This window comes from Chelon labrosus (assembly GCF_963514085.1).
Source record: "Chelon labrosus genome assembly, chromosome: 1".
Taxonomy (NCBI): domain Eukaryota; kingdom Metazoa; phylum Chordata; class Actinopteri; order Mugiliformes; family Mugilidae; genus Chelon; species Chelon labrosus.
In genome coordinates this window covers 16,676,051-16,689,443 of record NC_140337.1, presented here as the reverse complement: position 1 = coordinate 16,689,443, position 13,393 = coordinate 16,676,051, and the positions used below count along the sequence as shown (strand labels likewise).

At 39.8% G+C, this 13,393-nt stretch overlaps 2 protein-coding genes across 2 annotated transcripts; one reads left to right on the top strand and one right to left on the bottom strand.

The window, feature by feature from the left end:
* Positions 1-532: 532 nt before the first annotated feature.
* On the bottom strand, positions 533-9,030 carry majin (membrane anchored junction protein; the record flags this gene model as incomplete). The annotated part of the gene is made up of 9 exons (XM_084543437.1): positions 533-729; positions 1,235-1,401; positions 3,013-3,079; positions 6,067-6,206; positions 6,500-6,516; positions 6,755-6,853; positions 7,544-7,619; positions 7,737-7,782; positions 8,930-9,030. The coding sequence occupies 9 exons, from the start codon at positions 9,028-9,030 to the stop codon at positions 690-692; spliced, it is 753 nt and encodes a 250-aa protein (XP_084399563.1). The 3' UTR covers positions 533-689.
* A 974-nt stretch (positions 9,031-10,004) lies between these two features.
* LOC311489330 (glyoxal reductase-like) lies at positions 10,005-12,716 on the top strand. Its single transcript, XM_084546361.1, has 5 exons — positions 10,005-10,305; positions 10,535-10,680; positions 10,885-11,024; positions 11,137-11,295; positions 11,392-12,716. The coding sequence occupies exons 1-5, from the start codon at positions 10,061-10,063 to the stop codon at positions 11,569-11,571; spliced, it is 870 nt and encodes a 289-aa protein (XP_084402487.1). The 5' UTR covers positions 10,005-10,060; the 3' UTR covers positions 11,572-12,716.
* The last annotated feature ends 677 nt before the right edge of the window (positions 12,717-13,393 follow it).

Sequence of the window (13,393 nt, the reverse complement as noted above, 5' to 3'; positions counted from 1 at the left end):
ACAAATTTGACCATCCAGTGTTTTTCTTTTACCTGCTTTTATTACCACATTAAAGGGGAACTACCGTTTTTTACAACCTGGACCTTATTTCTGGCATATAATACGATCGTTTACTCACCCATATAACTTTGGTGTCATTTTTAGTCCTTCAGAAGATATTTATCTCCAGCGGACCGCCGCGTATATCCATATAGTGGGAGTGACTGGGGCACCGAAGCACAGCCTCTAAATAACGCAAAACTCGTTCATTTCACCAATATTTTGTTATGATACGCTTGTGCTATTCAGCACTGATGATAAAAGGCATTACATTTAAAAGATTAAATCCAGCTATTATGTATAATGCTATAAACGTAAAAATGTGAGGAAAGCCGGTATCAATTAGTGATAGAATGACACATAAAATAACAAAAACAACCATGATTGGAACAAAGCAGTAATGTCATTTATTTGCCTGAAATGTTAACAAGAAGCTACAGACAAAAATAAATAAATAAGTGAAAGGTCTCTCAGTTTCTTTGGCAATATTAAAATGACTCTAATGAGAACTAAAACAGTAATGCTTAAACCAACAGTTATATATATATTAATTTATTGACTCTGAATGTGTTCAGATCAGAACCTTAACTTAACAAACTGTAGCTCCACTACTGGGACCAGTAGGACCCTCTATGCTTCCACCGTGGGTCTCAGGGGTCTTTGAAGAACAAGGAGAAAGGGAAGATGTGGCTGCAGACAGAAAAACACAAAGCCCCATTTACAATCCGCTGTAGAGAACGAATTGTGCACATGATTGTACCAGTATAGCGGGTTTTTGGGCTCACTCCACTTGGCTGCTACTGTATATCATTATTACCATGAGAAGACTGTTTGGCATGCTCGTACTGAACATGGTCTTGTCAGTCCTTGATGTGCCTGAGGACGTCTAATGTCTAATCAGATATTTCACGGGAATATTGTCATTTCTGCGTTTATAATAGCTGGATTTCCCCAACCCTTTGTAATGTATGACAACAGACTTTAACAGATTTAAAAGGCAGTGGGAAACTTGTAAAAGTATCAAGAATTATAAACAGAGTTTGGCACGTAGGACGACGCAATAAATATTTCCAGCTCCAGTAACCAGGATCATGAGGCATAAACACAGTTAGGAGCTTGGGTCAAGCAGGGAACGATCCGATGGACAAATCTTTTGATCAGACTGATGCTAGTGACTGAAAAGAATCATTCCTACCTGACCAGTCGCATCAGAAGCCCCGGCCTCTCTGGCGTCCCAGGTGCCTCGTCCTCCTCTACCGTGTCCTGTATTGTCCCAGGCTCCGTTTCACCTGGACTTACACTTTCTCTGATCATGCTGTCACCTGATGTGAGAAGGGGACTGTCAACTTTCCTGGCTCCAATCTGTGGGAGAGGGTTAAAACAAGTTAAAACAACAGTAAATCTAAAAAAAAACCTTACCCAGACCTTAGTATGCCCAGCTCTCATCAAAAGCTAAAGTCAATAAACTCTTGATCAGTGTTCACTGGTCACTGGACTGATGTGTCGGCATGTGCTCCATTTTGGTACAGGGAAGCTGTAGAGTGTATTAGGTAGATAGTGTATAAAGATGAGAGGTCTATACAAAATTATATATTCAATCAATTTTCCACCCGTTTGGTTTGTTAGATGTACTTAGCCTATTTATTAATTTCTAAGAATATTCTTTTTTTATTTTCCTGCACTGTTATAGGGCTATAATTTTGCATTACATACATTTTGTTTGGCAAGATTAACAAGTCTATGTCTATGTATACAGTACACAGAAATTATATGTAAATTTGTGGTATTAGCAGGGTTGTGGGTGCAGATGTCAAGCACACGGGTCAAACATTCCCATAAACCTTCCTTACCGATTTGTAAAACTGGAAATAAAAGAATCAAAAATTAAATATTATTTCAATAAAAACCTTGATTGTAACCTAACTTAGTATAATCTTGACAGAAACTTTTCATTTTTCACTATTTTCACTCAAAAGAACGTTCCTACAAAACGCAACACAACTGTAAAATATCGTTAGACAACTTCTCGTCTATAAAAGGTAATTCACTGAGTGAGTTTGGCTTTTTTTGTTTTTACATTTGAACATCCAAAAGCACGTTTCTGTCATTTTCTAGCTGAATGAGGCAGAAAAGTGCTGCAATGTGGTGGCAGGGTTTCTTCTATTAATAAAATCTGCAAACAAAGGATGTCTTTTGGTGAAGTCAGTGGCCCAGAACTAAAGATTAAAAAGCATGAGTGGTAAAACTACCACCATTATCAAATTGGAAGCAATTTATAAGCAATTTTTTTTTTGCTATTTTTCTCTTGAACTTGTTTGTGCAAGAGCAACGTACTTCCAAGGGCCATCCTGAGATCACCACAATGTTCAAACTTAATCCTTTGTAAAGCCTGCAGACTTGTATTGGCATTTCCTTTAAGAAAATAAATAACTCAATGGGCTGACATAACTAGTTTAAATCAGTTTTTCCACGTAAAACAAACGATGAAAAGGGGGAGGGAAGAGGTGGAAAAACGTCCGAGTGGACAAGTGTAAAAATAGAGGATCAGAGGAGATTAAAGGACCGTGTATGGGGAAGGGTAATTTTGGGACTTTGTTGCTAATCAAACCGAAGCACATCACCAGAAACACACACTCTCTCTCTGGCATACACACAATTACACAGTAACTGGTACGCTCTCTGTCTGATGTAATGCTATTATTAACCTTAATCACACTTGTTATCCTACCTGTCTGCGCTGATGCTAGCCTGGGGCTGCAATAAAGACAAAGATGCTACGAGTGTACATGGATGTGTGTTAGGGAGGAAATGAAAGGGGTGCTGTGAGATGGAAACTGGAGGATGAAGTGTTGGAGTCAGTCAATTTCAAACAACTGCAGGCAGAAATGACCGACTACTGATTTGACACGGAGCAATGTGACAAACCAGTTAACTGTTACCCGGAAAAGTGAATGCGTAAGTGAAAAGAAACACCTTGTCAACGTGTCCTGGATCGTCTTTCACGTCCCCCTCCGTGTGTCGAAAGACTGAAGTCAGTGTGCTGTAAGTTGGACAAAATTATTTTAATTAAAAACTTGAACTAAAAGTTTTCAACAGAAGAATAATAAGAAAATAGATTATGTTACGTTGAAGTGATTAATGCCATAGTACAAAAACATTTGTCAGTAAATGTCAAAGTTTTCATTTAAATTGTTGGCTGTCATGCTTCAGGACACATGACCTTCTAAAACCTTTAGTTCCATGCTGGTGTGATAAAATGCCGGATTTTGATGCCAACCAACACAATCAGCTTTCTGTTAGATGCTCCACGCTGACAAGTGTGATTGTTACGACAGTGTGCAAATGTTTCTGAAATGGGATTCAAATTCCGGCCTTTCCATAAACCTTAATTTTATATTACCATTATTTTGAGCCATCCCTTGGATTGGTGGATTGGCAAAGGGGTTTAAGATCACTATCATGTTGAAAAGCTGGTTAAACTTTAAGACAGATGGCCTCAGATTTATTATCTTCAAGGACCCTTTGATACGATGCAGAATTCAGAGTTGTAAAATGCACAGCAAAACCAAACCATGATATGTCCACCTCCATCCTCCATGCTTTACAGTTGGGATAAGGTTCTCCTACTGAAAAGAAACATGCGATCAAGCAACTCTATCTTTGTTTCATTAGTACAGACCACATTGTTTTTTTTGTTTTTTGTTTTTAAAAAAGGTCTGATCTGGCAAATAGTTTTTCACTAAAGTTTCCAGGCACTTCTCTCCTGCAGGTCAAATTTGCGTATTTATTATTTTTTTTTAAATCATTGACAAAAGCACCTTGACACCAAGAGTTTCCTGCAGATCCTGAGATGAAGTATTGGGGTCCTTGCAGACTTCTATTTGCATTCTACTCTTGGTGTGGTCTTTGTAAATCCCTTGCCGGAGTCGTAGGTATCCACAACCTTTGAAGGTCTTAAAGGGGAATTACCGTTTTTTACGACATGGACGTTATTTCTGGCATAAAATACGATCGTTTACTCACCCATATAACTTTGGTGTTATTTGGAGACGTTCGGACAATATTTAGATCCGTGTATATTCATATAGTGGGAGTGACTGGGGCACCGAAACGCAGCCTCTAAATAACGTCCGCAATAGACAACAGGTAACTCCGGACTCAACAGGGAATAGCACTAACGTATCATAACAAAATATTGGTGAAATGAATGTGGCAGATAATGCGTTATTTAGAGGCTGTGTTTCGGTGCCCCAGTCACTCCCACTATATGGATATATGCGGATCTAAATATCGTCCGAACGTCTCCAAATAACACCAAAGTTATATGGGTGAGTAAACGATTGTAAAAAAACAGTTGCAAAAAACTGTTGCAAAAAACGGTTGTAAAAAAAACGGTAAATCCTGTTTAAGAGAGTTCGCTACACAATTCAATAGCAAAGAGACACAGAAATACCAAATGTCAGAGTTTTCACCATGACAAATTGTTCTTAGTTTTTCACACAACTGCAAAATGCACTTTTTGCATCACTAAAGCCAAACACAAGTTTCCTCGAGTAAGACTCCAGAGCTAATAACAAAAAGAAACATCTAGCGTATATGAGTTGACCAATAACTGAGATCCAGATACATAGAGACCCAAAAATTCAGTAATACTGTTCTAACCTGTGATAAGACTTCACTTCAGTCCTGGCCTCAAACACATTCCTCCTATTACATACATGTACTGCCCGTTCATTTTGTAGAGTGCCATGTAAAACAAGTTGTACCGCAGTCAAGAACACCAGAACAAAAAAAGCACAGAGAGGAAATATAAAAGTAATTCTCTTTGTCCGTTCTGTGTCCGCACTTGTTCTTTGAAACTCCTTCTTTTCTGCTCCCATTTTTCCAGCAGGTTTAACACAAAAACAAACCATCTGTCGCTCCCGGGCGTCAAGTAGACGCACATACACACAAATGTCGTAAGTGATGAAGCAGTATGTAGGAAGCCTCTGAGAATAGAACACATGTTGGCTGTATGTATGGTAGCAGTGGTAGTATTCACCATGTACAGTAGTAATTGTGTTTGTGCAGCTTGCCTGTACCTGAACTGTAACCTTGGTGTATTAATCACCTTCATAAGGACACATTAATGTCATGTCATTCAGTGAGTAATGCTCAATAACACTTCATTTCGCATGAACTAGTGATTGAGGCATTGCTGTTTGCAGGATGTTTATACAGTTTGTGCATCTGAGTGTGCGTTCCTCAAGCTAAAATAAGGAGACAATTCTGTTTACATAAGTAAAATGCAAACTAGTTTGAGGACAAGACCTTGTTTATATGTACATGTGTGTGCTCGCATTTGAAACGATCACTTTCGCCCCACTGATCTGACAATCAGGGTGATTGATGTGGCGCCCGTTCGCCTCTTGTCTGTTTCATAACACGATGAACCACTGGGGCGTGTGAAACAAAGTGTAGTGTCAGGGTTTTAGGGATTTTATGAATAAGAGCGCTTTTCAACACTGTGTATTTACACGTGTGTGGCTGACGCTGGTGTGAACAAGCATCCTCTAATTGCTTTCATCATCTTGTTCACACTGAAGAGGAAAATAACCAATGACAGCTTGTCAATAACATTAGAGCACGCTGTAATTCATGATGAAGCCAATAACAGATGCTGTGTTTCCACTCTGTCAAAAGCTATCACAATACTTGCTCTTAAAAAAGGAGACATGGGTTATACACTTCCTGCAGGTTTCACAGAAACCGGTAAAAGTCAAGTTTCATTTAAAATCACGGTGACAATGTTATCCCATGGTTTTATTTCCTTTCGAGCAAAACTGCAATTTCAGTTCAAGCTTATAGGAACCTATAAGATGTTTTAGAGTAAATTTGATTGCATTACCACACCAAGAACTGTCATTTCTTGAAATATAAAAGCTGTCACAGGAGTATTTAGTTGGCTTCAAGGTAACACAATGCACTTATCTGCAAAGATAACACGACAAATAGAGTATATGACGTTGCAGATGTTATTAAACTCACCCAGACATTATGGCCTGTCTTTCTGCGGCCAGGTCCTTGCTTAATGCCTTTAGTATGGCCTCCTCTAGTGGTGAATCTGTCTTATAGCGCTTTGGCTGAGGCTCAGACACAGAGGGGACGTGCTGCATTTTCTCTTTACCCTAAAGACATACACGCTATGGTCATTTCTGCAGATTTATTTTATAGTTGCATTACATTTTTGAGTATTGCAAGGTGTGGTATAATATAAAATACACCATATAATACGGTATACGGTGTAGCAGTGCAGCAGTTACTCAAACTACCGGGTGTAAAGCTGGTTCCAGTCACAAAAACAATGAATTGTTTATTACACAGGGCACACGCTGCATCAAGAGAGTTTGACAATAAAACACGAACAGTCCACGATGTTCTGTTCTCTCTGTTTTATGCGTGCAATATAAAAACAACTCACCTCCTTTGCTTGTCCTCCTGAAACAAGATAAATAAACCAATGTGAGATGTCATCACATCCAAACAGTATGTTTGTTTGTCCTACTGAAGCCTGCAGGGTCTGTTCTCTACCATAGTCCTCTACCAGCACAGGTTGTCCTCTGTAACCACTAACTTTCATCCATGCAAACCTTTTTAGTTCTGCTTTCTGGCTGAGTACATGCAGGAGTAAAGCAAAGCTGGGAGTGTATCCAGCAAATGTTGTGTGCATCCTCACCTCTTTGCATCTTTTTCTCCAGGTAAACAGTTAGAACAAATGGGTAGAATTTCAGTTTCTTCTCATTGTGCTTGTAAAAATTCCTCCATCGCTTTTTATCTGGTAGCGGTTGTTAACAAATTACAGTCATCAGTGGAGTGTAACTATACACGGAGCTACTACCGTTCACTAAAACCAATTCTTGGTGATCTCAGCATTGACTGTTGTAATCATTATCTCACATTCGTGCATATAGCCATCTTTTCACCCCAAGGTCCCGGAACCTTTAGCCCTAGTAAGTTTTTTCAAGGAGCTTAGCTTTCCACGTAAAGACTTTAAAATAATAAAGATTTTAAATGTCATTTTTGTATGTGACAACAACCTGCTCCAGTTCCAGTCTTGTGGGTGGTGAAAATGCAGATGACTACTCAATGACAGCTGTGCTAGACTTAAAGTTAGAAAAAGGAATTTAGGAGCTACTGCTGAGATTAATTATAGGATAAGATGCTGCAAGCCTTACACCCATAGTTCCTGTAAAAATTGCGTGATAAAATAACTTTCCTGAACTTAATTTAGGACCTAATCCATGTGGTGCAAACACTGTATATATATAAATATTCCTGGTCCCTGGGTAAAGCTCCTGTTGAGGAAATGTGGCCTATGATTTTAACCTACGTATTACAACACATAACAGAGGTTGGGAGTGTGATGGACAATAGACTTCAATAGAATAAGTAGAAAAATAATATATGAGCTGAAAGGATGGCATATGGACACAGTGGTGGATGAACAAACTGATGTGAAGGATACATGGATAGACAGTGTAGTGTGTGGAGGTGAAGGGCTGGAGGGTGTCCAGGTTCCCAAGAACAGTTCTGATAATATCCTAAAGATGGAAAAAGCAAGAGAGAGAGTTACGTAGAATGAGATTATTTCAAACAAAACAGTGTGTCAAAACAATAAATATGACCCTTAACAGTCAGCGACCAGTATCCTGAATTACCTCCAGTTCTTGACTGAAGCAGTCTTCTCTCCGAATCTCCTCCCTGCTGATGAAATATATTCAACACATTAGTTACCATCACAGTTAAGTTTATTTTGTGTTGTTTGACAGCACTAGCAGTTTTGGTAACTTATTTCAAATTGTGTAAATTTGTTGACAACAAACGGTATTGTATCATCAGTGCCTTTTGCCAGTGCAGGACTTTGAACTGTCTAATATCAAATGAGAACGCAAGAATGCTGCTGAGGGCTGAGCGTCAAAAACATTAAGTGCAGTTTAGATAAAAAGAGGCTTCTTCTCTCACAAGTAAGAATAGCTCTAAGGCATCCCAAGATCAATTAGGACTTTTATTCTGTGACGATATCCCTGACTAAAGGCTGACAGACCCTGTGGGGTCTTAGATCCTCTCCTTTAGCGGATGAAAAGAAATGTCATCACAAACTTAGAGAACAGACATCATGACATGTAATAGTAGCCTTTCTTTCAATAGGCCGGCATTGAAAAAATGAAGAAAAAGGAATAAAAGTAACACTGTTTTCTTTCTTGCCTGGAGCTCAGCAGTCTCCCTGGCAGCTTTCGAGATTGAAGAACATTTTACAATGCTTTGAAGAACAGAATCTATCGGGAGAAAAAGGGGGATGTGATGCACAGAGGGAACTAAGGGGTGGATGCAGCCTCAATCAGTGGTGGTTCTCTGGCCTGCATACTAAGCTGCTGTGCAGGTTTGCTTTGCTTTGAAGTGTTGAAAAATGAAAAAGAGGAAAAACAACTGAACAATGCCAGAAATGGTAGCTGCAGCAATTCAGATCATAATCTCTTGTTTTCGAGTTAGGTTTAATTTCCTTCGCCTGGTTTTGATCTTGTAGGCTTATGCTTGGACTAGTCCCTGGCTTTGTCAAGGTAACAAGCACAATCACCCCGGTTTGAAGAAGGCTCACCAAGATATGCAACTAAATTTATTTTACAAAATGTAATTTCTGTCTCAATATTTTTAGTGAATCTTATCTCAAGCTTGGGTTTGAGGTGGTGCCCTGTAATTTTTTGTAATCACTTCCAATTTATTCTTCTATACTGAGCCTTGAGATTGACTGGACTATGCTGCCTTGGGACATATCAGTGGCATAAAGAACTATTAAGGTTAGAAGAATATTTTGAATTTGGAGTTTGTGAAAGGATGACTATTTCAGTCTTGCCTGCAACTGGCGCCTCCTCTGATCTTGAATTTGTAGATGAATTTGCCAGCTTTAAAGAGCCGACTTTCTGAGAAAGGGAAACAACGGGTCTGCAGTGGCATGGCTGACCTAAAGTGTTTTTGGGGAAAGATCAGAAAATTAGCATACTGATTTATAAACGTGGTGGCAGGCAAAAATATAGAGTATATGTTATGTGAGGTACATGTTGTTAAGCTACCTAGCAAGGAAATAAATAAAAACAAAATGTGTATGGACTCATGTATAACTCATATCTCTTTCTTACTCCTAAAATTACTGCAATGTCTGCAGAAAACGGCAAATTTGGATTTGTTCTGTCATCCAGCAGCCATATAATTTCACTCACCAGCAGAAAGATTTAACCTTTGAAGTTAAATCGTCTCGCGATTCGCTGGAAAAAGTGAATTCCCGCCTTCCGGTCATTTGGATCGCTTTCATTGGCTAGACCATCTCCCAATCAGCGGGATCAGTGAGATGGCACTATGGTGACGGAAAAAACCACATGACTGTTGGCCGAGTAGCCTACATGCGTCCGGGGAGACGCTGGGTGCAAAGGTGGAAACAAACCAGTTGCAAATTTGTATTTATTGATAAACGGTTTAAGTTATAGCCTACGCCGTATTTTAACCTTCTACTTTTTCTTTTGGTTGTGAATTGACGTAAGGGCGACCAAAAAGTGGGATTTAACGTTGCGTGACTGGTGTGTATATTAATCTGTCACATTACAGAGTACGTCATTAACACGTTTATCTCCGTAACTGCTTTATGACGCTCTAATATTTTAACAATACTGTTTATACTCTACGTGGTGACGCTATAGCTTTGTAACTGTGCCACCGAGTCATGTGACGTGTGTATTCTGTCACACATTGTAAAGCTGTTAAACTTCTGTAGCTACATTCTGATTTTATTGTACGCTGCTGTGTCATCTTCTAACAAAGAAACTGTAAACAGTATTTGTGTCCTAGTGAAACTGGGAGGAATTGTGATGAAGAACCATCAGAACTCACTGTAACATATTTAAATATCCTAATATTCTCTCCTTTTCTGTCTTTGACAGTGCACGACAGTTCAAGTAGTCTAAATCCAAAAAAGAAAAGAAGTGCCTTGCAGATGTCTTCCTTCTCCACCCCTTCCGTCCTCCTGAATACAGGGGTCCAGATGCCCCTCTTGGGTTTGGGGACCTATCTGTTGCGGGACCCCGAGGAAGTAAATCGGGCGGTGGATGCTGCCTTGGCCGCTGGTTACCGGGCCTTTGACAGTGCGGCCGTCTATCAGAATGAAGCCGTCTTGGGCCGAGCACTGCGGGAGCTTCTGCCCAAACATGGCTTAACCAGAGAGGATGTGTTCATAACAAGGTGGCGTATGAGTACATCATGAGGAGAGATATTTTGCATCTTCTTTAACTATCACATAATGTGTTGTATTTGAAATGATTGGAATCAAATGAAGCATTCAGGCCTCTACCAGCCTGGATGTCACAACCATATCACATGATTTTCTTTTTAAAAAACATATGAAGCTTTGGCTCCCTGCTCATACTGATTTCTCCCTCAACACTCTTCCTTTCTCTTCTCATTGTTGCAGTAAGCTTGACCCTAAGGATCAGGGTGAGAAGACCATGGAAGCAGCCCTCCACAGCCTGTCTCAGCTGGACTTGGGCTACATTGACCTTTACCTGATCCACTGGCCTGGCACAGAGGATCTGGCAGTGGATGATCCACGCAACCCAGGTGAACGTCCCAATAAGTCAGAAATTTCCTGTGAAACGCAACTACCCTGTATATAAAAGTAAATCTAAAGCATAGGCCTATTGCTTTTCTTTTGCCAGGTGTATTGAGTGTTAATTAAAAGGTGTCTTCTTACATTTCTCCTCTGTAATGTAGCTGTTCTTAAATGACAGCAATGACGAGACTCTAATTAATATTTGATCCCAGTAAATCGAGCTAAGAGTTGGGCCACACTGGAGGAGCTGCATGGCCAGGGGAAGCTCAAGGCCATAGGAGTGTCCAACTACATGCCAGCACACATGAAAGAACTGATGCGGAGCTGCAAAGTCCCTCCTGCTCTCCTACAGGTACATTATGATAAAAGAAGGATGTGTATCGTATAATTCACAGTATGTTACAGAAACACAAAGAAAAAGATGGAAATCTCACACATTTATCGGGGGACACATTTTTCTTCAGGTAGAGTTCCACCCACAGCTGCGCCAGGCCGAACTGAGGAGGGTCTGTGAGGAGTATGGAGTGTGTTTCCAAGCGCACTCCTCCATGGGGCAAGGAAAGCTGGTCACTAACCCTGTCGTCATGGAGGTGGCAAAGAGCTGCCAGCGCACACCTGCACAGGTATAAGCCCATTCAATGTCTTGGGCCCAGCTCATCTACTCAGTGTTGTAATAAAACATTTCATGGCAAACACTTAAGACTTTTACTCTGCTCCAGGTCCTGTTGCGCTGGGCGGTGCAGCAGGGTGTCCCTGTGCTGCCCAAGTCATCACATCCAGACAGAATAGAGAAGAACGCCAGGATTTTTGACTTCACACTGAGTGACACCGACATGGACAGACTCTCAGCTCTGGATTGTGGACAACGGTACGACCTGAATCCTTCAGAGATTGTCTGAAACGACCAGTTCTGTGACGCAAAAGGTGTTTAATTAACCATTTATGGGGTGAGAAACCATATTTGGTGACCTCGGCACACGTTTTAATTTGCGTCGTTGTTCCTCTCAGTGAGGTCTAGAAGCATGTGGTTTTAATCCAGCCAATCAGTGAAGATCAAGGCAACATTCTCAAGTTAAATCAGGGTCAAATGTGATCTGCGAAGTCCACCTCTGCATGAATGCTGAGGTGGCATAACTGTTTTATTATGTACAATGAAGAAGTGGCCTAATATTGTTTAATGTGATAATGTGTATGTTGCCAAATGTCTGAATCAGCACTTATGTTCTAATGGTATAAATACATGTTCACATTTGTTATCACTTAAGGGTAAGGAACCATATATGGTAAATTCACCGATGTTGATTTTCTACATGAAAGTTAAAAATTTTGAAAAATATCACATCATTAAAAAGTCTACTTATGCCCTACAATAACACTCTAGGACTGAAATTTAGACTTCCCAAGTAATTCAATGAGTGCCATATAAAGGGTAAATTATGGAAGGATTATTTAAGGGTTACGGGGTCCCTGATCATCTGCAATTAATGCTACAAAAATAACCACAAATAATTGACTCAAAATAATGCAAAGATGCGCCAAGATCATTTCCCAGGTCCAAATAAACCAGGAACGTTCACAAAAACTACTACAAAGAGATGCAAAATATCTTCAAGATACACAATTGGAAACAAAGCCTAACCACAAATGACACTGAAACATGATTTGTGATTGAACACTGCATTATCACAAGACAGAGTTAATTTCTTCTCCTGCCAGTGGTTTTAATGTTGTGGCTGGTCGGTCGGTGTACATGAAATACACACTAAACCGGTTTAATGTACTGAAGACTTTCTTTCTGCTGCCATATGCACTGAGAGTTTTCAGTTTGTCTGACGATGCCTTTTACCGTTTCCAAATCTTTTCATGTGTCATCATTCTGTGTTCTTCACAATCTGTTGCCTCATGCTCTTTGACAAGTCCTTTAATGTATTTCATGTTCTTGTCTTTCCATTTGAATTATCGATAAATTCCCACTAATTTGCGATGAACAAAGCCTCTTTCCTGCTGAAGAATTTTAAATAAAGTACGACAAAGAGAATCTCTTTAAAACCACTCTTAAAATTCTTTATTCAGGTCAGCGTATACCAGAGGTTTCACAGCTGTAGAGAAAATACTTATAAAAAAGTCATTAAAAACTGGAAAATAATTCAACAAATAATGTAAATCTTGAATTTTCTCAACACACACATACATTTTCAAGTAATACTAAGGATGGCTGTAAAACTACTCAGGCAGGTTTTTTCCCTCTGTGGTGTTTTCACTGTCACAAAATCCAAAACTGTAACATCTTCTGAAACAGTCCTTGGATGTTTGTCCTCAGACATGACAGCACCTCTTCATATACTTCTTCATATAAGTTTAGAAGAATATATTTAACGGATAACTATTCCAGTCTTGTCTGCAGCTTTTTGTCCCCGTCCTCTTTCCTATGAATGGTGCTCTAACGACTCTTGTCCGTTAGAGGCTCCAGTGTCAAAGTGTGAATGAGGTTGAAACTTCTTGGGGACAGAAGTTAAAACTGTATTGTAAATAGATGGCAGATTAAATCTCAGTCCACCTCCTCTGTTTAGTGAAGGTTTTTCCAGTCTGACATAGATGGCTTCCTTTACTCCTCTTTCAAACCATCTCTCTTCTCTGGCTAAGATCTGGACGTTGTTATCTTCAAAGGAGTCCCCTTTGTCCCACGTGTAGGTGAACTGCTGAATCATTTCCTGATTTGAA

What these genes read in the sequence shown, in the direction of transcription:
- LOC311489330 (XM_084546361.1), top strand. Translation starts at nt 10,061, where the DNA reads ATGTCTTCCTTCTCCACCCCTTCCGTCCTCCTGAATACAGGGGTCCAG. An exon ending in GGATGATCCACGCAACCCAG is followed by an intron (nt 10,681 to 10,884) that starts GTGAACGTCCCA and finishes ATTTGATCCCAG; the next exon opens with TAAATCGAGCTAAGAGTTGG. An exon ending in GCCAGCGCACACCTGCACAG is followed by an intron (nt 11,296 to 11,391) that starts GTATAAGCCCAT and finishes ACTCTGCTCCAG; the next exon opens with GTCCTGTTGCGCTGGGCGGT.